At 41.5% G+C, this 27870-nt stretch overlaps 1 protein-coding gene across 4 annotated transcripts in view; it reads left to right on the forward strand.

Annotated features, from left to right (window-relative positions):
* Positions 1–90: 90 nt before the first annotated feature.
* C2cd5 (C2 calcium dependent domain containing 5) overlaps positions 91–27870 on the forward strand; it is a 97628-nt gene continuing 69848 nt past the window's right edge. For 2 of the 4 annotated variants that reach the window (XM_038321028.1, XM_038321030.1), the window contains exons 1-7: positions 91–256; positions 409–527; positions 16744–16836; positions 17168–17254; positions 22656–22827; positions 25704–25799; positions 27314–27469. In XM_038321028.1, coding sequence (XP_038176956.1) covers positions 438–527; positions 16744–16836; positions 17168–17254; positions 22656–22827; positions 25704–25799; positions 27314–27469 — 694 coding nt within the window. In that variant the 5' untranslated portion in view covers positions 91–256; positions 409–437. The remainder of the gene's footprint in view (positions 257–408; positions 528–16743; positions 16837–17167; positions 17255–22655; positions 22828–25703; positions 25800–27313; positions 27470–27870) is intronic. The other 2 variants (XM_038321029.1, XM_038321031.1) reach the window with 1 other exon arrangement.

The following is a 27870-nucleotide window of genomic DNA, read 5'->3' on the forward strand; positions in this document are numbered from 1 at the left end:
TCATCGATCGCCCCCGCCCCGCCCCGCCCCGCCCCGCCCCGCCCCGCCCCGCCCCGCCGGCCGCCATTTTTGGCAGGGTGGGAGGAGAAAGGCGGGGAGGCGCGGAGCCGGCTCCCCGGGATGCCGACCGGACTTGGCGGGTGGAGGCAGCACGCCGGGGCCAGGGCAGCACGGCTGACCGGCGCTCTTCCTCCGGCTGCTCCTCCGGAATGAGGCCTCGGCGCCCGCGCGGGACGACTCGGTTCCTTCTCAAAGCGTGAGTGCGGCGCGCGCGCCCGCCGCTGTCAGTTGGCGCGCGCTCCCGTCGCGTCCCTCCGCGCGCGCCCCCGGCGCTCAACACCACCTCCCCCGCCCCCCCCTCCGCTCCCGGCGCTGGCTCGGCGCAGACGCGCTTGTTTGTTTCTGCAGGAATCCTAGGAGAGGCCGGAGCCGCGGCGATGCCGGGGAAGCTGAAGGTGAAAATCGTGGCCGGTCGCCATTTGCCGGTGATGGACCGTGCCAGTGACCTGACGGATGCCTTCGTGGAGGTTGGTGCCTAGTCCTGTCCCCCGGGAGCGCGGGGCGCCGAGCCCTGCCCTGCCCGCTGTCCCCGGCTCCGTGGAGGGATGCCCACCCGTCCCCAGCCCGTGGGATGTGGCCTGGGACGCGACCCTGGGGTCAGAGCGCCTCCCGGCCACCTGCCAGTCCGAGGCGTGGCCGCGGAGACGCTCGCTGGCTCGCACGACCTCGTTTACGAGTCGGAGGTTAAGAGCCATGGCTGCAGCGTGTCCACGCAGCCAACCCTCCGGGGACAGCCGCAGTCCCACGGTGCGACTACACCCAGCCCTTTCCCCAACACTGAATCAGCCGTGCGAGTCACACAACAATGGCACTTTTATCTGCTCTTGTGTCGACTGGTAGGGAGATGAGCTGTCTCAGGGTAATTTATTGCCTTGAGGTAGGAAGTCAGTTAAGTGCCACGGATTTCAATTGCAAAATTGCTTTTTAAACCTAATGATTAGTTTAAAAGTCATGCAAATTAGCGCAAGCCTACGGCCTGGAAATTAATGAGCAGAACCCGAAAGAAGCCAAGGAGAGATTATAATAAAAGTTGACTTGATGAGGCAGACCATAGAGCAATAATCATTTGGGCTATTAATGCTTAGGGTTCAAAGGTATATGACAGTATACTTCTCAATATAAAATATTCTTAAAGGTTCTAGAACCTAATTAACTGCAGTTCACCTAATTTTTTTATGGCAGTTGTTAAGCTCAATTCCAATTTCACTGAAGAAAGTCCATTTGCTCTTGGGTCAGATGCTGACAGATCTAGAGATAACTGAAGTTAGTATTAGGCCAAATGACCCGCACAGCTGATATTAATAACTAATAGCTAACGTGTATTAGCTTCATTATTGTCACATTTGTGCTATGTACTTTTAAGTTCTTAGTTCTTAGAACAGTCCTGTTAGGAGTGTTATCCCATATTATAGGGTTAGGCAGTAGAGGCCTAGGGGTGGCGATAAGGGGCCTGATATTACTGACCTTGTTAATCTCCACAGCCTAGGGGCAGTCTTCTCTACTCAGCTGTTTCTGTCTCCAGGCTATATGGTGAATGTTACATTTACATGAGGGAACTTTACTCTGTAGCAGACCTTAAGATGACTTCCTAAGGGAGTGACTGACAGTTGAGCCTAGCATTGAGGAACACCCAGGATTTTTTCAGGCAAAAGAAACAGCAAAGGCACAGAAGGTGGTACATGGCATGTTGAGGATGCCATTTTAGTGTAAGGTACCCTTGGAGTAGAATGTGCATTCTGAGCGTAAACCAGGAGAGGGTTTTCAGCAGAAAGAGTTTTTTTTTTTAATTAGGTTACCCACAGGATGGCCTGAACGGGTATAATATTTATTTTACTCAGAGTTTCACTAAATTATGCAGGCTTACCTTGATATTAAAGTCCTGTCTCAAGCCAGACATGATATTGCACACTCTTAATGCTCGCCCTGGACTCAGAGGAAGGTGGATCTCTTACCTTTGAGGTCAGTGTAGTCTACACAGTTCCAAGGCCAGCTAGGGATACACATTGAGATCCTATTTCAAAAATTAAACATATAAAAATAAACCCTTTCTCCCTCAGTCCTCTGAGTAGCTGGAGTCACAGACATGGCCATCAAACCCGGCCTTTGAGTGACTAGTTACTGATTGCCGTTGGCCAGGCCTGTGCTGTTTTGGGTCTAGATGATTCTGTATGATGATCTAGACGAAGGATTTGGTTTCTGATTTTAAGGAACTTTTATGTTGGTGACTAAGATAGACATTTAAAAATAAAGAGCTTACTAAGCTTGTAGTACAAGTTAGGGAAGATTGTTTGAGTGCCCCAGAAGAGTACAGCAGAGAATGATGAGGAGCATCAGTTTAGGCTGAGTCACCAGGGCCAGCCAGGCAGACACCTGTTGGATGGGAAGCCTCAGCTCTGAGACTGCGGTTTGTGTGTGTAGAAGGGTGAGAAGGCAGAAGAAGCTGTGGGAGACTGGCGTGTTGTGGGAATGAAGGAATAGGCAGACATCTTAGTGAAGAAAGGGAGAGTGTGTGAGGCACATGGGGGGAAATGTCAAGTGGCTGATGGTGCACGGCCGTGGTTAAGATTTGAGTTTTATCAAGTCAGTGGGTAACTCTTACTAAATGACACTTTATTTGCAGTGTGTTGTATCCAACGGAGAGTTTACTGTAGTTCAAATAACAGGCCCACACGGTGGATTTGGTAATGGAAAGAAGTGAATGAACTCCAGATCTATTTTGAAAGTAGATTAGAGCGTTTGTTGGTAGATTGGAGCCAGGGGCCGAGCAAAGGAGAAGTAAGGCAGTTCCTTGCTTTCTGGAGTTGCCAGGCCGTTTTCTGGAACTCTGCAGGAGGATGTAGATGGAGCGAGGAGACAGCCTTCTGGGCACGTTAGGCTTGAGATGTCTTTTAACAGCATTTATCAAAGAGAAAACTGGATTTGTGGCTGTGATAGTCAAAAGAGCAGTGTGAGTAAGAAGTGAGGCCAGCATCGCTCCATGCTGGGAGATCTAGCACTCTTTATTATTTTCTTGCTTAAGTTGTGGATTAAAAGTACTTCAGTCCATGTTACCCACACCCCTTTAATAAAACATATTTTGCTTTTGTTTGTTTGTTTATTTTTGAGACAAGATTTCTTTGTGTGGCCTGGCTGTCCTGGAACTCACACTGTAGACCACTGGCCTGGAGCTCTGAGATCCACCTGCCTCTGCCTCCTGAGTGCTGGGGTTAAAGGCATGCACCATCACACTTGGCTTTTTAAAACTATTGTTCGTGTATATGTGTATATGGTGTGTATGTGTTTGTATGGGTGTGCATACGCTACAGCCTGAGTATAGAGGACAGAGAACAATTTTTGGAAATTGGTTGTCTCCTGTTGGTTTCAGGGATCACATTCAGGTTGTTAGGTTGTGTGGCAAGGCCTTTACCTGCTGAGCTATGTAGCTGACCCTGTATCACATATTTTAAAGTCTGTCTTTAGACATACTAATAGAAAATATAGGGCTGGAGAGATGTCTCAGAGGTTAAGAGTACTGACTGCTCTTTCAGAGGTCCTGAGTTCAATTCCCAGCAACCACATGGTGGCTCACAGCCATCTGTAATGAGATCTGGTGCCCTCTTCTGGCCAGCAAGCATACATACAGACAGAACACTGTATACATAATAAATAAATAAATCTTAAAAAAAAAAAGAAAATACAGTTTATCTGTGCTTATAATAAAATGAGCACTGGGCTCAAACAGTGTGACAGGGTTTTGTTTTTGTGTGTATTATTTCAGTATTGAAGTACTTGCTTATAAATGTAGTAGGAGGAAGAAATGGGAACTAATCAGACTGAGTCATTAGCTAGTTATTGAGCTCTGGGGTCTATCAGACACTGTAGTGGGTACCAGTGCTATAGAGCTAATTGCATCAAGACTTTCTTTTGTTATCGCCTGTACCTTTTGGTAGGTAGAGGTAATCTGTATGCAATATAATTAGTGTTCTAGATGGTGAGAAAATTGATCTGGGAGTGTCTGATGTGGATAAAATCACATGAATAAAAATATCACATAGACAGTTGTAGGGGCTGGAGAGGTGGCTCAGCGGTTAATATCACTCAGTCATCTTTCAGAGGACCCTGGTTCAATTCCCAGCACACATATGGCCATTCCCTATGGCTTAACTGCACTTCCAGAGAATCTGATATCCTCTCCGACTCCCACAGACACCGGACATGCATATGGTATACAGACATCCATGCAGACAAAACACCCATGCATATAAATAAAAATTAAAAAAAACCCCAAAACCTTGTCACAAAACTTTGATCTATAAAACTAACTTAGGGTCTAGGTAGTTTTCCTTTGAGACAAGGTCTTACTATGTAGCCCAGGCTGGCTCAGTCTCTAGATCTAGATCTGGGATTATAGGCTTGTGCTGCCTTGCCTTAGATTGTTAGTCTTGTGACTGACTATTGGGTTATTCAGCAACGATGACAAGGGAGAAATCACTGCGGGGAATCTTGCATTGCAGGACACCCTGTGTTTCTTCTTATGTATTGTCTCAGATTTCCCCGAACAAAGCTAAAACATTCCCAGACTTGAGGCTAGTGAGGGGGATGGTTCAGCAGGTAGTGGTGCCTGCAGCTGAGTCCAGTCTGCAAACCTGTATGGTGGAAGGAGAGAACTGACTTCCAGAAGTTGTCCTCTGACCTTCACAGGTGCCTGTGCACACACAAACATACACATGCACATAAATAAGTCTCTGACCACCACTTAGGGACTGGCCCTGTCCTCTAACCAAGTGGGATGTGTCTGCCCTTGGAAAAACTTGACATTGAAGATGGGGTCATTTGAAGATTGGTGTGGTGGTGCATGTCCTTTCCCCCAGAAGCAGAGCCAGGTGGATCTCTGAGTTTATGGCCAGCCTGGTCTACATAGGGAGTTCCATGTCAGCCAGAGCTATATACTGAGACTGTCTCAAAAAAAAAGTCCTTTGAGTAGGAGGATAAGGGAACTGTTAACGAGTGTGTGAAAAAATAAGGAAAATGAGTGATGTTTTAGGTTGGAGAAGAAGTTTCTAGAAAGAGGAAACCTTCAGTTTTAAAAAAAATAATTATTTTATTTTATATGTACTTTTGCCTGCGTGTATGTATATATGTGCACCACATGCATGACTGGTGTGCAAGGAGGCCAGAAGAGAGCGTTAGTCCTCTAGAACTGGAGTTTAAGACAGCTGTGAGTTGCCATGTAGGTACTAGGAATCAAACCCAGGTCCTCTGCAAGAGCAGCTGGTACTCCTAAACCCTGAACCCTCTTTGCAGCCCAACCCTCAAGTGTTAACACCTGGAAGCAATAAAGAAATTATGGAAATGTTTAGATTGGTCAGTGTGGAAATCGTGACTGATCTTATTTGTGAAGTTGAAGCTCACAGTCTAAGGACTTCCTGAGAATTAGGATGCTTGGAGTGAGAGAGAAGCACAAATTGACAGCTTTTGCAAGAAAGATGACTTTGAAGAGAGGAGAGTAATCTGTGGTCCTTAAGGTGTAGATAGCTTTTAGCAATTAAGGAAATGAGATTCTAGGACATATTTGTCTAATAGGAATAATCCAGCAGGCAGGAGAAAATTAGAGCAGGAGAAGGAGGATAATGAAGGATTACAGTTAAAGGATAAGTTATGCGATGCAGGCTGTAAGCAGGATGAGCTCATAGGGACCTAGGTGTCTAGCTCCTAATGAGAAACCCACCTCCTTCATTCCTTCCCGCCTTGCCAGTGTCAGGCTGTCGATGTGCACTGTCACACTTGGCGACCTATGAGAACTTTTGATGTGCGTCTGGAGGATAGGTGAATGTCCATAGGTGCACAGGAAAGTATTTGATGTGCGTCTGGAGGATAGGTGAATGTCCATAAGTGCATAGGAAAGTATTTTTTGAGTGAATAGGACAACCTTGATGAAGGCAAAGCCAGGTATAGAACATACATAATTGAAAAAAGAATCAGTGTTGAAGAGATTGGGAAATAAATCCTGCTTGGCAAAGGGATTTAAGATTGCTAAGCAGTCTTGAAGTTAGGGCACGAAGTCTGTTTATCAGCTTTCTCTGCTCGCTTTGCTCGCTGCTAGTTCCCGCTGACCCACTGAGCTGCCATATAGGGCTCTCCAGTGTGCCTGGATCTCCCACCACTTGTCTAATATACTTTGGGAGGCACTAATGTGTTTACTTCCACATAGGTTTTTATCAGCTGTATTTATTACTGCAATTTATACAAATCATATAAATTGATAAAATGTTTAAAAGTTAATGCTATATAAAGATTTATAGAAATAGTTACTGGTAATTGCTCTTGAATTAGGAGAAGAAAGGTTAAAAAATAAAATTATTTGTTCATATTAAAATGTAAATTAAAATTTAAAAATATTACAACCAGTTTTGAATTGTGCCACCATGTAAATATAACCTAGATCATAGATGCTATCAGAGTAGTTAATGTGGAAACTGATGTTAAACTGTAAAAAGTACACCTGTATTTAAGAGGCATTACCTGTAAAGACAAGTGTACATTTTTACATCTCATTGTAAAATTCATGCAATATGTAATCAAAAAGATATTGTGTGTGTGTTTGTTGTACACGTGCATGGTGCACATGTGGAGGTCACGGGTCTCTTCTCTCTCACCATGGGTTCTGGGAATGAAGCTCATGTAGTCAGGCTTGCAATTCATTTTTTCCTACTGACCTAAAGATTTTAGTGATTCTGTGAGCGAACCAGATTTGGTCCAAGTTGTTCTGGCTGAAGGAATTGCTACTCTTGAGCAGTGATGTTGCTCGGGGGTGAAGGGTGCAAGACCCTCTGTCTAACGCCACTGCGGGCAAATCCAGAAAGGTCTTTCTGCGGAATCTCTAGGAGGAGTAGGACAAGGGGGTTTGTTATTGTTGTTGTTTTTACAAAAGAAGTTTTAATAAATACATCTTCATATTAATGTTCATGGTACGGATTGGCTAACCCGTACTGTCATTTTGTGCTCATCCAAGAGTCTGAGGGCGTAAGGAGAAGAAAATAGTGTGTATTTTCCATCATACCAGGTTTTTTCATGGGTCATATGTAATCATGAAATGTCCCTGTACCTCTCGTTTTTAGAGGAAAGGCAGATTTGAACAAATTAAGTGGCTTCAGTAGAAATCACTCTACTTCACTGTAGGCCTCAGAGTGAAAATCCCTGCTGCTCTAAAGGAAGTTTAAGATGTTCATTTAATTGCCGCGTAATAAAGGAATTGTGGTTTTTCACTAGAAGGGGCTTACACAATGGCCACATGTGGCCTAACTTTTTTCTTTGTTTTTATATGGAAGTGTTAATATTGTAGATTTTTAAGTTGTCTTGAGTGGGCAGTTGACAGATAGAATATTAGCACAGTTACTGCTGTGGAGAAAAGAGGGTTGAGAAGTTAAAATATGGTGTGCTCTCTTTGCCAGAATCCTTAAATATATTTGATATTTGAATGGATATATAATTCTAGCAAAACTTTGACTTCAAACATAGAAGTTTTAGGTAAAATAAACAACAATTTGTCTAAAATACTTAAAAGTCCAGTTCTTTGAATACCATGGTGCTATGATTGGACCAGGCCTACATAAATGGGGGGACAGAAACAAAAGCTGAAAGTGCAGTTAAAGCTGGCAGTGGTTACCACCTGAAATCCCAGTCCCAAGTAGAAGCCATGGGCTATGTGTTTTCTACATATTGTTTGTAAATGCCTTCCATTAGTAAAAAACATTTGAATGCTTTAACCAATATTAAAAACTGTCAGGTGAACTGTTTCTGTTTTTAAAGTGTATCTCATTACCTAGTGTTAATTAGAAGTTGCCTCTTTATAGCTATAAAAAGAATTAAAAAGTCTTTTAGCTTGGATATATTAATGCTTTTTATTTTTTATTTTTCCTTTTTTTAAATTAAATTATATAATTTTTACAAATTTTCCTCTCCTCCCATTTTCCTTTCCCTCCCCCCATTACCCCTCCCCCTCCCTCTACAGTCCAAAGAGCAGTCAGGGTTCCCTGCCCTGTGGGAAGTCCAAGGTCCTCCCCCCTCCATCCAGGTCTAGGAAGGTGAGCATCCAAACAGACTAGGTTCCCACAAAGCCAGTACATGCAGTAGAATCAAAACCCAGTGCCATTGTCCTTGGCTTCTCAGTCAGCCCTCCCTGTCAGCCACATTCAGAGAGTCCGGTTTGATCACATGCTCCATCAGTCCCAGTCCAGTTGGCCTTGGTGAGCTCCCATTAGATCATTCCCATTGTCTCAGTGAGTGGACGCACCCCTCACGGTCCTGACTTCCTTGGTCACGTTCTCCCTCCTTCTGCTCCTCGTTTGGACCTTGGGAGCTCAGTCTAGTGCTCCAATGTGGGTCTCTGTCTCTATCTCCATCCAACGCCAGATGAAGGTTCTATGGTGATATGCAAGATATTCATCAGTGTGGCCAGTATAGGGCCAGTTCAGGTACCCTCTCCTCAGCTGCTCAAGTAGCAAGCTGGGGTCATCTCCTTGGACACCTGGGAACCCTTCTAGAGTCCAGTCTCTTGCCAACGCTCAAATGGCTCCCTTAATTAAGATATATACTTCCCTGCACCCATATCCACTCTTCCTCCATCCCAACTGTCCCATTCCCCCAAGCTCTCCCCATTTTTCCCTTTTCACTTCTCTCTCCCCCTCTCCCCTTACCCCCATTCTACCCCCACCCCCACCCCCAAGCTCTCAATTTTTGCCTGGCAATCTTGTCTACTTCCAGTCTCCAGGAGGATAACTACATGTTTTTCTTCGGGTTCACCTTCTTATCTAGCTTCTCTAGGATCATGAATTATAGGCTCAATGTCCTTTATTTATGGCTAGAATCCACTTATGGCTGATTACATACCATTGTAGTGAGGAGCTGAGGGCAGGCCTGCTTTTCATCCCGCCCGGCTCCTGCATGCCTAGCTTAAGACCCGAAATAATTACACGGAAACTGTATTCTTTTAAACACTGCCTGGCCCATTAGTTTCAGCCTCTTACTCACATCTTGACTAACCCATATCTAATAATCTATGTAACACCACGAATGGTGTTTTACCGGGAAAGATTCAGCACGTCTGACCTGGTGCCTGGCTTTATCGCATCTGGCTCACTGAGGAGAGGCAGGGCAATTGTCTGAGCCATCTACCTCACTTCCTTCTTCCTGTTCTGTCTACTCCACCTATCTAAATCTTGCCCTATCAAAAAGCCAAGGCAGTTTGTTTATTAGCCAGTGAGAATCCTCCATCATACCATATTCATCTTTTTGGGTCTGGGTTACCTCACTCAGGATGGTGTTTTCTATTTCCATCCAATTTGCATGCAAAATTCAAGATGTCATTGTTTTTTACCGCTGAGTAGTACTCTAATGCGTATATATTCCACACTTTCTTTATCCATTCTTGCATTGAGGGGCATCTAGGTTGTTTCCAGGTTCTGGCTATTACAAATAATGCTGCTATGAACATAGTTGAACAAATGCTTTTGTAGTATGATAGGGCATCTCTTGGGTATATTCCCAGGAGTGGTATTGCTGGATCCTGGGCTAAGTTGATCCCGAATTTCCTGAGAAGCCGCCACACTGATTTTTAAAGTGGTTGCACAAGTTTGCATTCCCACCAGCAATGGATGAGTGTTCCCCTTACTCCACATTCTCTCCAGCAAAGGCTATCATTGGTGTTTTTGATTTTAGCCATTCTGACAGGTATAAGATGGTATCTCAGAGTTGTTTTGATTTGTATTTCCCTAATCACTAAGGAGGTTGAGCATGACCTTAAGTGTCTTTTGGCCATTTGAACTTCTTCAGTTGAGAATTCTCTGTTCAGATCAGTACCCTATTTTTTAATTGGGTTAATTAGCATTTTAAAGTCTAGTTTCTTGAGTTCTTTATATATTTTGGAGATCAGACCTTTGTCTGTTGCAGGGTTGGTGAAGATCTTCTCCCAATCAGTAGGTTGCCTTTTTGTCTTATTGACAGTGTCCTTTGCTTTACAGAAGCTTCTCAGTTTTAGGAGGTCCCATTTATTTAATGTTGCCCTTATTGTCTGTGCTACTGGGGTTATACGTAGGCAGTGGTCTCCTGTGCCCATATATTGTAGACTATTTTCCACTTTCTCTTCTATCAGGTTCAGAGTGTTCAGATTGATATTGAGGTCTTTAATCCATCTGGACTTGAGTTTTGTGCATGGTGACAGTTATGGATCTATTTCCATTTTTCTGGTTGACATCCAGTTCTTCCAGCACCATTTGTTGAAGATGCTTCCTTTCTTCCATTGTATACTTTTAGCTCCTTTGTCAAAAATCAGGTGTTCATAGGCTTGTGGGTTAATATCCGTGTCTTCTATTTGATTCCATTGATTGACTTCTGTTTTTATGCCAGTACCAAGCTGTTTTCACTACTGTAGCTCTGTAACAGAGTTTGAAGTCAGGGATGGTAATGCCTCCAGAAGTTCCTTTATTGTATAAGATTGTTTTGGCTATCCTGGGTTTTTTGTTTTTCCATATAAAGTTGATTATTGTTCTCTCAAGGTCTGTGAAGAATTTTGTTAGGATTTTAATGGGGATTGCGTTGAGTTTATAGATTGCCTTTGGTAGAATTGCTATTTTTACTATGTTGATCCTACCCATCCAAGAACATGGGAGGTCTTTTCATTTTCTGGTGTCCTTTTCTATTTCTTTCTTCAATGCCTTAAAGTTCTTGTCAAATAGATCTTTCACTTCCTTTGTTAGAGTTACCCCAAGGTATTTATGCTGTTTGTGGCTATCGTAAAAGGTGAAGTTTCTCAGAATTCCCTCTCTGCTTCTCTGTCCTTTGTGTATAGGAGGGCTACTGATTTTTTTGAGTTGATCTTGTAACCTGCCACTTCACTGAAGTTATTTATCAGCTGTAGGAGTTCTTTGGTAGAGGTTTGGGGGTCACTAATGTACACTATCATATCATCTGCAAATAATGAAAGTTTGACTTCTTCCTTTCTGATTAGAATCCCCTTGATCTCCTGATGTTGTCTTATTGCTATTGCTAGAACTTCAAGAACTGTGTTGAAGAGATATGGTGAGAGTGGACAGCTTTGTCTTGTTCCTGAATTTAGTGGAATTACTTTGAGTTTCTCTCCATTTGATTTGATATTAGCTGTTGGCTTGCTATATATTGCTTTTATTATATTTAGGTATGATCCTTGTATCCCTAAGCTCTCCAAGACCTTTATCATAAAGGGGTGTTGAATTTTGTTAAATGCTTTTTCTGCATCTAATGAAATGATCATGGTTTTTTCTTTCAGTTTACTTATATGATGGATTACATTGATAGATTTTCGTATGTTGAACCAGCCCTGCATCTTGGGATGAAGCCTACTTGATCGTAATGGATAATTTTTTTAATGTGTTCTTGGATTCTGTTTGCCAGAATTTTATTGAGAGTTTTTGCATCAATGTTCATTAGTGAGATTGGTCTGTAATTCTCTTTCTTGGTTGGGTCTTTGTGTGGTTTTGGAATCAGGGTGACTGTAGCTTCATAAAAGGAGTTTGGCAATGACTGTTCTGATTCTATTATGTGAAACACATTAAGGAGTATAGGTATCAGCTCTCCTTGGAAGTTCTGATAAAATTCTGCATTAAAACCATCAGGTCCCGGGCTTTGTTCACCTGGTCTTGATTCAATTTTGGTAAATGGTACTTATCTAAAAACAAGTCCATTTCTTTTACATTTTCCAACTTTGTGGCATATAAGCTTTTGTAGTAAGGCCTGATGATTCTCTGAGTTTCCTCAATGTCTGTGGTTATGTCCCCCTTTCCATTTCTGATCTTGTTAATTTGCATGTTCTCTCTGCCTTTTGATTAGTTTGGATAAAGGTTTGTCAGTCTTGTTGACTTTCTCAAAGAACCAGCCTTTGTTTCATTGATTCTTTGGATTGTTTTCTGTGTTTCTGTTTTGTTGATTTCAGCTCTCAGTTTGATTATTTCCAATCTTCTATTCCTCCTGGGTGAGTCTGCTTCTTCTTTTTTTCTAGAACTTTCAGTTGTGCTGTTAAGTCTCTACTGTGAGCTTTCTCTGTTTTTTTTTTTTTTTTTTTTAATGTGGGCACTTAGAGCTATGAACTTTCCTCTTAGCACTGCTTTCATAGTGTCCCATAGGTTTGGGTATGTTGTGTTTTTATTTTCATTGAATTCAAGGAAGACTTTAATTTCTTTATTTCTTCCCTGACCCAGGGGTGGTTCAGTAGTTGACTGTTCAGCTTCCAAGAGTAGGCTTTCTGGGGGTAGAATTATTGTTAAATTCTAACTTTATTCCATGGTGATCTGATAAGACACAGGTGGTTACTAATATTTTTTTGTATCTGTGGAAGTTTGCTTTGTTACCAAGTATGTGGTCAATTTTCGAGAAGGTTCCATGAGCTGCAGAGAAGAAGGTATATTCTTTCCTATTTGGGTGGAATATTCTGTAGATGTCTGTTAAATCTATTTGATTCATTACCTCCATTAATTCTTTCATTTCTCTCTTAGGATTCTGTCTGAGTGACCTGTCCATTGATGAGAGAGGAGTGTTGAAGTCTTTTACTATTAGTGAGTGTAGTTTGATGGCTGCCTTGAGTTTTAGTAATGTTTCTTTTACATAAGTGGGTGCTTTTATATTAGGGGCATAAATATTCAGGATTGAGACTTCATCCTGATGAATTGTTCTTGTTATGAGTATAAAATGTCCCTCTCGCCGGGCGATGGTGGCGCACGCCTTTAATCCCAGCACTCGGGAGGCAGAGGCAGGCAGATTTCTGTGAGTTCGAGACCAGCCTGGTCTACAAGAGCTAGTTCCAGGACAGGCTCCAAAGCCACAGAGAAACCCTGTCTCGAAAAACCAAAAAAAAAAAAAAAAAAGTCCCTCTCCATCTCTTCTGATTGATTTCAGTTTGAAGTCAATTTTGTTAGAAATTAGTATGGCCACACCTGCTTGTTTCTAGGTCTATTTGCTTGATAAACCTTTTCCCAACCCTTTACTCTGAGTAGGTGTCTGTCTTTGTGGTTGAGATGTGTTTCTTGTAAACAGCAGAATGTTGGATCCTGTTTTCGTATCCAATCTCTTAGCCTGTGCTTTTTTATAGGTGAATTGAGTCCATTGATATTAAGTGATATTAATGACCAGTGGTTGTTAACTCTGTTTTTTTTTTTTTTTTTTTTTTTTTTTTGTAGTAGAGTATGTGTGTTTCCCTTCTTTGAGTTGTGCTGGTGAAGGGTCACTAGATGTCTGAGTTATTGTTGGCATTGTTGGACTCCTTGGTTTGTGATTTTCCTTCTATTACTTTCTGTAAGGCTGGATTTGTGGCTACGTATTGTTTAAATTTGTTTTTATCCTGGAATATTTTGTTTTCTCCATTGATAGTGAACGAAAGCTTGGCTGGGTATAGTAGTCTGGGCTTGCATCCATGGTCTCTTAGTTTCTGTAGAACATCTATCCAGGACCTTTTTGCTTTCATGGTTTCCATAGAGAAGTCAGGTGTTAGTCTGATAGGTTTACCTTTATAAGTTCCTGACCTTTTTCCTTTGCAGCTCTTAATATTTTTTCTTTATTCTGTATGTTTTGTGTTTTGATTATTATATGGTGAGGGGATTTTTTCCAGTCTATTTGGTGTTCTGTATGCTTCTTGAACCTTCTTAGGAATATCTTTTTTTAGGTTGGGAAATTTTTCTTCTATAATTTTATTGAATATATTTTCTGGGCCTTTGAGCTGTAATTCTTCTCCTTCTTCTATTATTATTCTTAGGTTTGGTCTTTTTATTGTGTCCCAGATTTCCTGAATGTTTTGTGATGAGAATTTGTTGGATTTGCTGTTTTCTTTGATCAGTGCATTTATTTTCTCTATGGTGTCTTCAGAATCTGAGATTCTTTCTTCTATCTCTTGTATTCTGTTGGTTATGCTTGTTTCTGTAGTCTGTTTTTTTTTTTTTTTTTTACCTAGATTTTCCATATCCAGTCGGCCCTCAGTTTGTGTTTTCTTCATGGCCTCCATTTCAGTTTTCAAGTCTTGGACTGTTTTCATTATCAGTTTGATTGTTTTTTCTTGGTTTCCTAGGATATCATTTACGGATTTACTTATTTCTTCAAACTTTTTGTTATTCTTCTCATCCAATTCTTTAAGGGAGTTTTTCACCTCCTGTTTAAGGGACTCTATCAGTTTCATAAAGTCAATTTTTTTTTTTTTTTTACTACTTCTGGTTTAGGGTGTTCAAGTCCTCCTGTTGTAAGTTTGCTGGGTTCTGGTGTTTTCATGTTGTTTTTCAGATTGTTGGAGGAATTCTTGCATTGGCGCCTGCCCATCTCTTCCTCCAAATGCTCCCCGATGGATCTTCTGGTACAGGATCAGGTCCCCTTGCTGTCCAGGGACCTTGCAGACAAAAGGCCTACCTTGCTGCAGGCAGGCTATTGAAACAAAGGAACTCCGGCCCAGTTGCACTCACCGCCCCATCCCAGAGCCCAAACAGGCTGAGCTGGGGGATCTTATGGCCCCAAAGAAGGGATGGGATAAGAAGAGAGAGGCAGTAAGCACCTGGGGAGAGTAGCCCCTGCACAGAATGACCAGAAAGTATAGGGGGTTGAGGAATGTCTGTGCTCCCTCTCCTGGGCTGCTGCCGTGGGTCAGGAACTCACTCACCCCTCTGATGGATCTTCTGGTGAGGGATCAGAGCCCCTAGCTGGCCAGGAACCTCACAGACAAAAGGCCTACCTTGCTGCAGGCAGGCTGTTGAAACAAAGGAACTCTATTAATGCTTTTTAAAGCATTTCCTTAGGGGTGTATTACAATGCCAGTTGTTAGACTGTGTGCTTTGTTAGGTATTATTAGTCAGTTCTTTTAGGATGTGGTTGTAGTTGTCAACTTTTAAAATTTGTGTTTGTTCAGTCAACAAGACAAAACAACCTACAGAATGGGAAAAAATCTCCAACCGCACATCAGAAAGGTCTGATCTCCAAAATATACAAAGAACTCAAGAAATTGGTCATCAAAAGAACAAATAATCCAATAAAAATGGAGTGCTAATGTGGCAGTCCCCTCTGTGTGCTGTGATTACAATTAATGAATAAAGAAAATGCCTTGGCCTGTTGATAGGGCAGAACTTAGGGGAAGACGGGACTAAATGCTGGGAGGAAGAAGGGTGAAGTCAGAGATGCTATGGAGCTGCCGCCTGAGTCAGACATGCCAGGACTTTAGCTGGTAAGACACCGTAACGCAGTGACATACAGATTAACAGAAATGGGTTAAATTAATATAAGAGTTAGCCAATAAGAAGCTAGAGCTAATGGGCCAAGCAGTGTTTTAATGAATATGGTTTCTGTGTAATTATATCAGTTCTGGACACCTAGGACGAACAAGTGGCCCTTCCCCCAACAGACCTAAACAGAACTCTCAACAGAGGAATCCAAAATAGCTGAGACACTTAAGGAAATGTTCAACATCCTTAGTCATCAGAGAAATGCAGATCAAACAACTTTGAGATTTCATCTTACACTTATAAGAATTGCCAATATCAAAAATACTGATGACAACTTATACTGGAGAGGTTGTGGGGTAAAGGAAACACTTCTGCATTGCTGGTGGGAATGCAAACTGGTACAGCCCCTTTGGATATCAGTATGGCAATTTCTCAGAAGACCAGCAATACCACTTTTGGGTATATATCCAAAGGATGCTCAATCGTGCCACAATGACATGTGCTCCACTATGTTCATAGCAGCATTGTTTGTCATAGCCAGAACCTGGAAACAACCTAAATGCCCCTTGACCAAAGAATGGATAAGGAAAATGTGATACATTTACACAGTGGAATACTACACAGCAGAAAAAAACTGATATCTTGAAATTTGCAGGCAAATGGATGGAGCTAGAAAACATTTTGAGTGAGGTAACCCAGACCCAGAAAGACAATTATCACATGTACTCACTCATAAGTGTTTTTTAAACATAAAGCAAAGAAAACGAGCCTACAATTTGCAATTCCAGAGAACCTAGACAACAATGAGGACCCTAAGAGAGACAGACATACATGGATCTAATCTACATGGGAAGTAAAGAAGACAAGATCTCCTGAGTAAATTGGGAGCAATTGGGAGCATGGGGACCATGGGAGAGGATTGAGGGGGAGGGGAGTAGAGAAAAATGTAGCACTCAATAAAAATAAAAAAAATTCGTGTTTGTTCACTAGGCTTTTTCTCCTTATAAATGTGCTAATTTCATGGGATAATGTTGTTGCACTAACACCAGTAACCATTTGTGGAAGACAGTTTGTTTGTTTTCTGAGACACAGTTTTATTTGTGTAGCCCTGGCTGTCCTGGCTTTTTTTTTTTTTTTTTTTTTTTTTTTTTTTTTTTTTTGGATGGGAGTAGGAGAGCAAATACCAGGGTCTTAACTTGCTCTCTTCCCTCTTTAGTTATGGGCCTTGTGATTTTGTGTACACCAGGATCACTGTTAATTGAGGTAGTCTCTCTATACAGCTCCGTTGATTGTCCTTGATGACAGGGACATAAAGTACAGTCACTATCACTGGCCACTGTGTGCACAGGTAATGGATGTAAAAGTAAGTGTCATGAAGTTAGAAAAGAAGGAACTACTACTATGTCTTTGTATTGGGTGGGTTTCTGGCTTCTCTTGTTTAGATGCTAAGAGGATGTCTTCTTTATATGCTTTTTTGTTCTAGCTGTTCTCAAGTGGACATACCAGCTCCTTCCTCAGAGCTGATGTCATGATGCATGTTTTCTGTTTCCTATGGAGTTGTCAGGTAGACCAGCAGGTGATCTGTTGTGCCTTGTATCCTACTAGCTTACCTGGGCAGATCAACCTTCTCTTGTTTTAGGATGTCTGTCTTTTTTCTTTCATTTTGTTAACCCTAACTTTGCTTAGCTTCTACTAACATTTGCTACCCCCCGAAACACCTCCCCCTCCTCCATTTTTTTTTTAGATGACCTCTCTATACAAACTAGTCTGGCTGTGAATTTAGAGATCTGACTCCTCTGCCTTCTGCTGGGATTAAAGACATGTGCCACTACTTCCAACCTAGCACTTACTCATGTTTTTGGTATTTGTATTTGAATAGTTTCTTCTCCTTTCTCTCCTCTTGTTAGGTAAAGTTTGGTAATACGACCTTTAAGACAGATGTGTACCTCAAGTCACTCAATCCTCAGTGGAACTCGGAATGGTTTAAATTTGAGGTAAGCTGTTGAATGTCTCCTGTTTGGATGTTACCCCCCCACACCCCCCAAATGATGAAGGCTTTCTACTTTAACTGTACTAGTTTTTATATCTGAGAAGTATTTCCTTTCATTGTTCTGTTCATTGGCAATTGACTTTTTTTTTTTTTTTTTTTTTTTTTTTTTTTTTTTTTTTTTTTTTGAGGCAAGATTTCTTTATGTAACTGCCCTGGCTGTCCTGTAGAGCAGACTGGCCTGGACCTCACAGAGATCCCCTGTCTCTCTCCCAAGTCCTGGGATTAAAGTCGTGTGCCACCACCACCCAGCTGGAGCATTGAACTTTTAAAGCATTGCATTCTAGTTAAAATATGTGCTAATGCAGGAGAAAAATGAGTCCTTATAGGCATTATGCTCTTGTAGTTTCCTTTGGGCTCTAGCATCTATCAGATTTAAAGAACATTATATAGACTTAGAAACAAAGGCTTGTCCTTTTAACTGCTTTGTATCTATAATGTCACTAAAGCTGGCCTTGACTTCCTGATCCTCCTCCCATGTGCTAGGATTATAGGCATGCGACACTATGCCTGGTTCTAACCAGTTTTGTATTTTTTGTTTTGAGGCCAAGTCTTGCAGTATTATCCATGCTTGCCTTCAACTGAGACCCTTCTGCCTCAGCCTCCTACACACCTGGTGCATTCCATTATGCCCAGGTTCATTTTAGGTACACCTCAATAGTACTAGCTGCATTTACAGTGTTTTGCAAACATTGCTACTATTTCCAAACCATCTCTCTCACCCTAAACAGAAACAGTACTCTTTGAGCCATAGTTTCTATTCCCCTTTTCTAGATACTGGTGACTTCTGATCTGCTTCCTCTTTCTTTCAATTTGCTTGTGATATAGAATTTACATGCAGTTGAGAATGACCTTGAATTTCTGGTTCTTCTGCTTTTATCTTCAGTATTCCGGGATCACAGACATTTGTCTTTAAACTTTATTTATTTTATGTGTATAGGTATTTTGCTTCACTATATGTATGAGCACCATTTATGTGCATGCCCAAAGAGTCTTGAAGAGTTAAATTGGGTCCTCTCAGAGAACAACCGGAGTTCTTAACCACTGAGTCATCTCTCCAGCCCCAAGAGCTTTTTTATTTTTCCCTCTTGAGACAAGGTTTCTCTTTGTTAGCTGACCTCGAACATACAGAGATCCACTTGCCTTTGCTTTCCCAGTGCAGGGACTAAAGAGTACAACACCACACCCAGTTTATTTTTAATTTTTTATTGATCTTTTTATTGGGAAATGACCAAGCAGCCAAGTGGCCCTCCTTTCAACACAGTGGCGCCAGTGTGGCCAAGTAAAATCCACTTAAAACCTGAGAGGGCTTGCAAAAGAATTCTAGACACTAAGAAACAAAGTTTAGCTGCACCCTCCCATTCCCCCCCCCCCAATAGTCTTTGCTCACTGGTGGCACGCTGCGGCTCCTTTAAGAGAGGTTTTCCTGATTCAGTGGTAACAGAAAAAAGCTGCCATTTTGAAATGCCTGTTTTCTGGGCCATGCTGCCAGCACCATCTGGCTCTTTCAGGAGACTGAGCATTTGAAAGGGGTTTGTGAGCAATGTGCTCTGGCTTGCTTGGTGGTAACATGGACCAGCTGTGTGCTTAGAGATGAGGCAGTATGCATGGCTCTCAAAGGCAGTGGGTACCTCTGCCATGCTGGACTGGGTAGGCTGAGCAGGAAGTGCCGTATTTCCCCTAGCAATGGCACAGTTTAAGTTTCTAAGAAGCTCTTGGGCAGTAAATAGTTACAGATACACAATAAAGATAAATCCAGATAAAACTGACCCCTGGGTCACACTGTTGGATAAATATACATAGGCTTGGGAGTGGAGGCATAGGTTTTACAAAAAATAAATGCTTCAGTCAAAGCAAGCCAAACAGGCAGGGGTGGGAGGCTTTCTGGGCAGTGGACTGGTTAGGCCTTTAAGTTAGTCCATCCAGTAGGTGTGGAGTCCAGCCCCACTTTGGGTGCCAGATGAAGATGGACACTTAAAAGAAACCCCACACTAGCTCAGAATTGAGTATAAAAGAGGGCTATTTATTTAGGGGTAGACCCACAGGTTATAGTCCTCTGCTCAAAAGGGGAACAGCAATCAAATCCCATAGTCAGAAGAGAGGCCTTATGTGTGCTTTACACAGGCATATATAGCATATGAGGCCACACCCAAGTGGGCGGGTAACTTAAAGGCTACTGGATGTAGGGATTCCTACAGCTTATTCTACAAGAGTCGGGATGCTGATTAACTGCCTGTTGTGAAATACTGAGGTCCAAACAAAGAAAATGGAAGTCCTATTCCTGTACTTGCTAATTTATACATGTCTGCACACATGCTGCCCATTTTGAGCTTCTATTTTTCTCAATGTATATCCTTTCAGAGGGTGACTATAATTATGTGTTCACACAGGAAAGTTATGTGTATGTTAATATGAGCTGGTACTGGTGAAAGTGGATGGTATTCTGAGATGAGTTAGGCATAAGGTTGGTTTGAATAATGGCATTTCAAGACTTGTGCTCTTTAGATAATAAAAGAGGTATAAGTGGTATAGGCATGCTGTCTTAGCCACAGCTTTTTGCTGTGAAGGCACACCATTACCAAGACAACACTTACAAGAGAAAGCATTTAATTGGGGGCTAACTTATAGTTTAGAGGTTTAGTCCATTATCCTCATGGTAAGAGCAGGTGTGGTGCTGGAGGGGTAACTGAGAGCTACATCCTGATCCACAGGCAGAGATAGACCGAACATGGTGTGGGCTTTTAATATCTCAGTGACATACTTCCTTCAACAGTGCCACACTTCCTAATACTTTTAGTCCTTTCAAATAGTACCACTCCCTAGTGACTAAGCATTCAAGTATATAAGTATGTGGGGACCATTCTTATTCAAAACACTACATTCTACTCTCTGGCCCCCATAGACTTGTAGCCATATCATAATGCAAAAATGCATTCTGTCTAACTTCAAAAGCCCCCGTATTCTAGCACAGTCTCAATAGTGTTTTAAAAGTCCAATTTTTTTTTTTTTTTTTTTTTTTTTTTGGTTTTTCGAGACAGGGTTTCTCTGTGGCTTTGGAGCCTGTCCTGGAACTAGCTCTTGTAGACCAGGCTGGTCTCGAACTCACAGAGATCCACCTGCCTCTGCCCCCCGAATGCTGGGATTAAAGGCTTGCGCCACCACCGCCTGGCAAAAGTCCAAAGTTTTAAGTTTCTTCTGAGACTAATGGCAATCTCTTAACTGTAACCTCTGGTAAAATCAAAATAAAAAAAAGCAGATCATATGCTTCCAACATACAGTGGCACATAATACACATTATCAGTCCAAAAGTGGGCTAAAGGAGCATAGTCAAGAAATATTAGACAAAAGCAACATCTAAAATCAGCAGGGCGAACTATACATCTCCATGTCTGATATCAAAATACTTTTAAGATCTCCAACTCCTTTCAGCTTTGTTGATTGCAATACACTTCTCTCTTTTGGGCTAGTTCCACACCTGATCTGTAACTCTCCTTGGCAGGTATCCCATGACTCTGGCATCGTCAGCATCTTAGGGTCTCCAAGGCAATTCAGGCTTCACCTTCACAGCTTCACACAATGGCCTCTCTGAGCCTTCATATAGGGACACCTCTGATACATGCCTGGCCTCAGTAGCTTTTCTTAGTCATGGAGGGAGATTCTATAACCCCTTTCTTGTATCCTTGACTCTTAAACTAGAACCACATGGCCAAAGCTGCCAAGTTCTTCAACTTGTTGGGGCTGGACATGATCTCCTCATTCAAATACGTTTTCATCATCTTTCTGTTTTTGTTTTGTTTTGATGGTTTCCTTCTCTTGCCCTGAGGTCATCACTCCCTTTATTCTATTGAGTATCAAGATTTTGTTTAAATTTTTTTTCATTTCTTTGCACACTGGACTTAGCTCCATTACACTTCCTGGTGCTCCTTTTCTCTTCAAAGTGTACATTTTGTATTTTTCCTTGCTTAGCTTACTCCAAATAATCACTAATAACCACATGGCAGAATTAATACCAGGCTACCTTGAATCTCCTTGGCCAGTGCCATTATTTCCAAATTCTTCAATTTAACCTCAGGCAGATTTTTTGGGCAAGGGCAGAAAGCAGCCACATTCTTCTCCAAAATATCCCAAGGGCAGTCTCTGTCGCATTTGCTGACATTCTTCTCCTCTGACCCCTCCCACACCAGACCATCATAATCTGCTTCACACTCAGCACCAGTGTCTTCCATGCTCCTACTACTGTCACTCTTAAACCCCCCACACATCAGCTGCTTCCATCCACAACCCCAAAGTCTACATTCTGTTAGCAAGCAGAGAGAGAGAGAGAGAGAGAGAGAGAGAGAGAGAGAGAGAGAGAGAGAGAGAGAGAGAGAGAGACTGACTGACTGAGACTGCGCCTGGCATGGGCCTTTGAAACCTCAAAGCCCACCCTCAGTGACACATTTACTTCATGAAGGCCACATCTCTTAATCCTTTTAAATAATGCCACTTGTGATGACTAAATATCCAAATACATGAACCTATGGGGGCCATTCTCATTCAAACCACTACATATGCTAAAGAAACCAGGCTGCAGGTTGAAAAGCTACTGTACTTGTGCTTTAGTTCACAGCCAATAAGATATTCAGTTGGGAAGTTGTCAGAGCAGGCAGTGGTTACCATTCTTAATGATCTTTATGTGTGGTGTGCCTGTCTTTTTCAAAGAACCGCTTTCCGAGCAGTGCGGCTGTGTTTGAGCTTTCTACCAATGGACTCAGTTGTAGGGACGATTCCTCCTTGAAGTAGCTTTTCTCCAAAGTTTCTAAGAGATGGATCCTTAAGAGGTTTCTCACCTTAGCATGCTCTGGGTACTAGCTGTGCCTATAACTTACTGTTTGCAAAACAGGCTGGGAAATGTAGTCTTTTACTGGGCCTATTGGTACTCAGGTGAAACATCTAAACATTTAAAGTATTTCTGAGAAGCCAGGCTTGGTGGTACACATCTTTAATCCCATCACTGGGGCAGCTGAGGCAGGTAGATCTCAGAGGCCAGCTTGGTCTGCTTAGTGATTTCTAGGACTGCCATGACTTCATGGAAAGACCCTGTCTCCAGTGTGTGTGTGTGTGTGTGTGTGTGTGTGTGTGTGTGTGTGTGTGTCTTTTTTTCCCTGAGGAACTGTTAATTTCTGTAGTCTTATGCTAGGCAGATGCTCTACTGTTTATTTATGTTGTTGGCCCTAGTTATCACACTCATGTATGCTAATCTCTCTACCTCTGCCTTATGGACAAATCCCTAACATGCCTTTATGGTTTGTATAGCTTTGTGATAAGATTTCAGAGGTGTAAGATTTAATTTCAGGGTGTACTTTTAGGTGGATGATGAAGATTTACAAGATGAACCTCTACAGATCACCGTTCTTGACCATGATACTTATAGTGCAAACGATGCTATTGGCAAGGTGTACATTGACATCGACCCTTTACTGTATAGTGAAGCTGCCACAGTCATCTCAGGGTGGTTCCCAATTTATGACACCATACATGGTAAGGAGTAGCACTGGAAGAAAATGAAATCTTCTCTGTTTACCTTTTCTACTATACCATGCTTTTTCAGATATTCTTAAAAGATACCTTGAAAATTGGTCAAGTAGCCAAGTGTTGCTGAGAGTGTCTACATTCTCCAACACAGTTAAAATGCCTGCTGACTCCGTGTGACAGGAAATACATGCATATTTAAAACTTGTCGTGAGGGTTAGGGTTTGGCGCTGGTGGAGCATTTTTTAAAAAACAGGAAAAGAAAAAGTAAAATACAGAATAATGTATTATTCTATTTTTAAGACATGTTTTAGACTGATAAATACTGATATTTGTTTCCTGAAAGATTCCTAAAGTCTTTTTGTTGTTTAAAGCTGGATTCTTAGCCAGAAATGATGGTACATGCCTTTAATCCCAATATGTGGTAGGCTGCTTAGGAGGGTTGTGAGTCCGAGGCCATCCTGTTGGTCTAGGAACACCTGAAGTCCTTGACATGCTGATATGGGCTTTGTGACTGAGAGCTGTTTCAGCACAGGGACTGTGTCAGTCTTTGTTTTTATTCAGTTTCTCACAAATACGTGATGTTTTTAGGAGTTGTGACACACCATAGAGCAGAAGAAAGACTCATTAGCAGGGCAGCGTAGAGATTTGTAACAATGTCACAGAGCATGCTTGCCGCTCTGTTTACAAAAACTTCATGCTCGTTTATTATGAGGAAGGAGAGCAATGATTAATTTGTAAAATACTGATAATCTTAATTTTATTATGGTACGTATTGATAGTTAATAACCTTTATAAAAATTTCTTGAAATTCTCTATAATATAGATTGAGAGGGGGTCCTATGACTGGAAAACTCTGAGGCTTGCTATTCTAGCTGTCTAGTTTCATTAGAGCGCTGTGCCTGCACAGGCCTGACGCAAATGTCCCAGAGGCTTGCTATTCTAGCTGTCTAGTTTCATTAGAGAGCTGTGCCTGCACAGGACTGACGCAAATGTCCCAGAGGCTTGCTTCTTCTGCTGCGTTTTTCCCCCTGGCCTGGCCGTTCAGTGATAGAGTCCTAGCAATAAGGAAGTGAGATGTTTGTAGCAAAGAAAGACATTTGTGTATGGTTCATTGTGACTTTATCTATATCCCACTATTTGCTAACATTCATAATGATAAGATAAATTGAGAAATGGGATTTTAAAATAGGTTAGGTCCTATCATAGGCCCTGTTTTACAGTCAGAAGAAAATGCAGTTTTCAGAAAACAGTCAAACAGGTATACCAATGTGATATTCTAGGAGTTGCAGAATTCATGTTATAAAACATGATAGTCTCGAAGTTATTGAAATATAATTTAATATGTAATAACATTAGGAAATTTGGTAGAATGTGTGATATACTGTTTATGTTTAGATAGTTCCATTTCTGGATTATAAAAGATTTCCTCTCCTTCCCTCAGGTTCTGTTTTCTACAGTGTGTCTATTATATGTTATCTTTATAGTCAAGAAGTAAATACAGTCAAATGCAATTGCAGTTATAAATTTACGCTACAAATCTTAGGGAGATGGCTTAGTTGTTAATGTGCTCGTTGCATAAGTGTGAGGACCAGAGTTTGATCCTCAGAAGCTACACACAGCAGAGCACAGTACTGGGAGGACTAACAGAGGGGTCCTCCAGCTGACAGACTGTCTAGCCAAGTCATTGAGTTCAAGGTATAAAGAGAGATCCTGTCTCAAGGAGAGGAGTGGGTGGGGAAATGGCTCAGTCACTAAAGTGATTGCTATGTAAGAACAAGCGGCTGAGTTCAGATCCCCAGCATCCATATAAAGACCTAACACCTTCTGCAATCCTAGAACTTGAGAGGTGGAGACAGACAAATCCCTGGAGTTCACTGGTCAGTCAGTGATGCTAAAGAGGTAATTAATTATGGGCCTGGATTAAAGGCAATACATAGCTTTGTGCATGAAATAGTTTCCCAACATTTAACATTAAAGATTGTTTCTGATTGACTTAATATGGGCTCTGTGTTTGATATATCTCTTGTTGTGTCAGTAAATTAGTAAAGGTTTTTCTTAGAAGGAATTCCTTCATCAGCACTGAGTTGACAAGACATCAAGGCAGTCGATTAAAGATATATAATGAATGTTTAGCAGTAAGGGTAGGTCATTCCTTTTTATTGCAACATGATCTGATAGCCTCATATATAAAACTTATGCTAAATCAGAGTCTTTTAAAAAAATATTTATTTATTTATTATGTATACAATGTTCTGTCTGCGTGTATACCTGCAGGCCAGAAGAGGGCACCGGACCCCATTACAGATGGTTGTGAGCCACCATGTGGTTGCTGGGAATTGATCTCGGGACCTTTGGAAGAGCAGGCAATGCTCTTAACCACTGAGCCATCTCTCCAGCCCCCGCTAAATCAGAGTCTTAATGGATGTTAGGTATCTATCATTGCTATCATAAAGAACTGGCTTTTTTATTCTTGCCCCTGTCCTTGCCCTTGTTACCAACACTGTGTAAATTGGAATGATGCTACTGTAGAAATGACCTCACTGGCTTGATGTGAGCACAGTGAGTGTTTAGTGGGTCGTCTCGTAGGGCTCAGCAAGTCTTTCCACCACTGCCATCATCATTTTTGCTGCCTTTTTCAAGCAGTCTTGGCTCAAGTGGGTGAGTCGTTAGGCAGTAGTGGGCATGATGGTTCTCTCAGTGTTAGACTTAGCTCCAGTGTAACTGAGTGACCTTCCTGGAGTGAGAATATCTAGAGAGTAAAACCAGCCTTACTATTCTAATAGTGCGTTACTTGAGGCTCAGTAACTGCATCTGTTTACATCATGGTTTAGAGTATGTTGTTTTCTTGACTTAAAAACTTGATTTTCTTTTTAAATCTGTAGGTATCCGTGGAGAAATCAATGTGGTTGTCAAAGTAGATCTCTTCAATGATTTAAATAGATTTAGACAGTCATCATGTGGAGTCAAATTCTTTTGCAGTAAGTAAATGCATTGTCTTGTTTAACAGGAAAATTTAATAATTTTTAAATATGGAAATCTAATACTCAGATGGATTAATGAAAAAAAGAGATTAGAGTTTGGTTTTGATATCAGAGAGAAAAAAAATGTTAAATTTCTAGACATAGTCACTGTAACTCTGTGACTGTTTATTTGGTTTTTAGAGTAAGTGGTGTCTAAATTTTACAAGTTCTTAGAAATTTTTGTTAAAAAATCCTCAGCCATTTGGCTGTGGTATAGAATGCTGAGTGAGGGAGAACTGTGGGTGGCACTGTGGAGCAGTCTGCATCCTGGACACGTGAGGCCCCAGGACAGTGATGTGTGTGCACAGCACACAGCCTGGACACGTGAGGCCCCAGGACAGTGATGTGTGTGCACAGCACACAGCCTGACATGTGAGGCCCTATGATAGTGATGTGTCCACAGCACACACTCTGTACATGTGAGGCCCCAGGACAGTGATGTGTGTCCACAGCACACACTCTGTACATGTGAGGCCCCAGGACAGTGACCTGTGTCCACAGCACACACTCTGTATATGTGAGGCCCCAGGACAGTGTCGTGTGTGGGTGTACTCTGGAAGCTCATGCCAGTGTCTGTTAGTGGGTCATCCTCAGTGCATGATTACATTTTTTGAGAGTCTAGTTTGGTGTGGATGTTCCTCTTTTGAGTCTGACAGGATTTTACATAAGTCCAATGATACATTTATTTAAGTGAGTTCATATTCAGTGGATCTATTGATTAGTATTGTGACTGCTGCAACAGTTGGTTGTATGGCCATGGATTCTGTGGGGCTCAGCAGTTCAGAAAGTGGCTCTAGTGTGAGATGGAAAGAATATTCTGCCTATCATGTTGACATCAACTGCCAACTTTCATTTTGTTTTTATAAACTTAAATTTATCTTTAACAGTACAGATTTATGGGTACTCTGCGATATTTCAACTTTTTCTTAAACTTTGTGTTGAACAGTAATTTAATGTCTATAGCTGTTCTCTAAATCTTAAAAATACAGTTTATATTTGCTATTCATTTTTTAAAAAAAATCATTTATTTAGTTTTAGTTTATGTGCTTTGGTGTGAGGGTGTCAGATCCCCTGGAACTGAAGTTGCAGACAGTTGTGAGCTGCCATGTGGATGCTGGGAATTGAACCTGGATCAGCCAGTGCTCTTAACTGCTGAACCATTTCTCCAGCCCCAATATATTTGCTATTCTTATATGAGAAAACTGAGATGCCTCATGATAGGAAATTTCTTTTCAGATAAAACAGATCTTAAAAGATTGTTTGAGAGAGCCCGCACAATTGCGTTGAACTTACATAGTAGATATTCTTGCGTTATGTATCTAAAGCACAAATGCTACACAGACACTTTTTATTTTTTATTTATCCTTTTGTTCATATATATAATATATAATATACATAATTATATATATATATTTAAACTTAAGTTTGACTTTGTGGTTAATAGAAGGATAATAAAGAATTTGTTTTAACAGCAACATCTATTCCAAAGTGCTACAGAGCTGTGGTAATCCATGGATTTGTAGAAGAACTTGTGGTCAATGAAGACCCGGAATATCAATGGATTGATCGTATTCGCACACCAAGGGCATCAAATGAGGCCAGACAGAGACTTATTTCTTTAATGTCAGGTATTCTAGTAAAGCAGCATTACTGTTGATCGACTTAGTCTTAAAATTTCCATGTTGACTGAGATTTCTGTCCTGCCCAGTCCTGCAGGCTTTCATTCCTAAAGAAATACACTGAGGTCTATATTAATTATAAACTGATTGGCCCAGTTGTTCAGGCTTCTTATTAATTAATTCTTATAACTTATATCAGCCCATAATTCTTTTCTGTGTTAGCCACGTGGCTTGGTACCTATTTTGGCGAGGCAGTCATATCTTGCTTGTTCTGTGTCTGGGTGATGACTGCAGACTGAGCCTTTCCTCTTCCAAGAATTTTCTTGTTCTCATTGTCCCGCCTATACTTCCTGTGTGGTTGCCCTGCCTATACTTCCTGCCTGACTAATGGCCAATCAGCGTTTATTTAA

Source organism: Arvicola amphibius, chromosome 2, assembly GCF_903992535.2.
Source record: "Arvicola amphibius chromosome 2, mArvAmp1.2, whole genome shotgun sequence".
NCBI lineage: Eukaryota > Metazoa > Chordata > Mammalia > Rodentia > Cricetidae > Arvicola > Arvicola amphibius.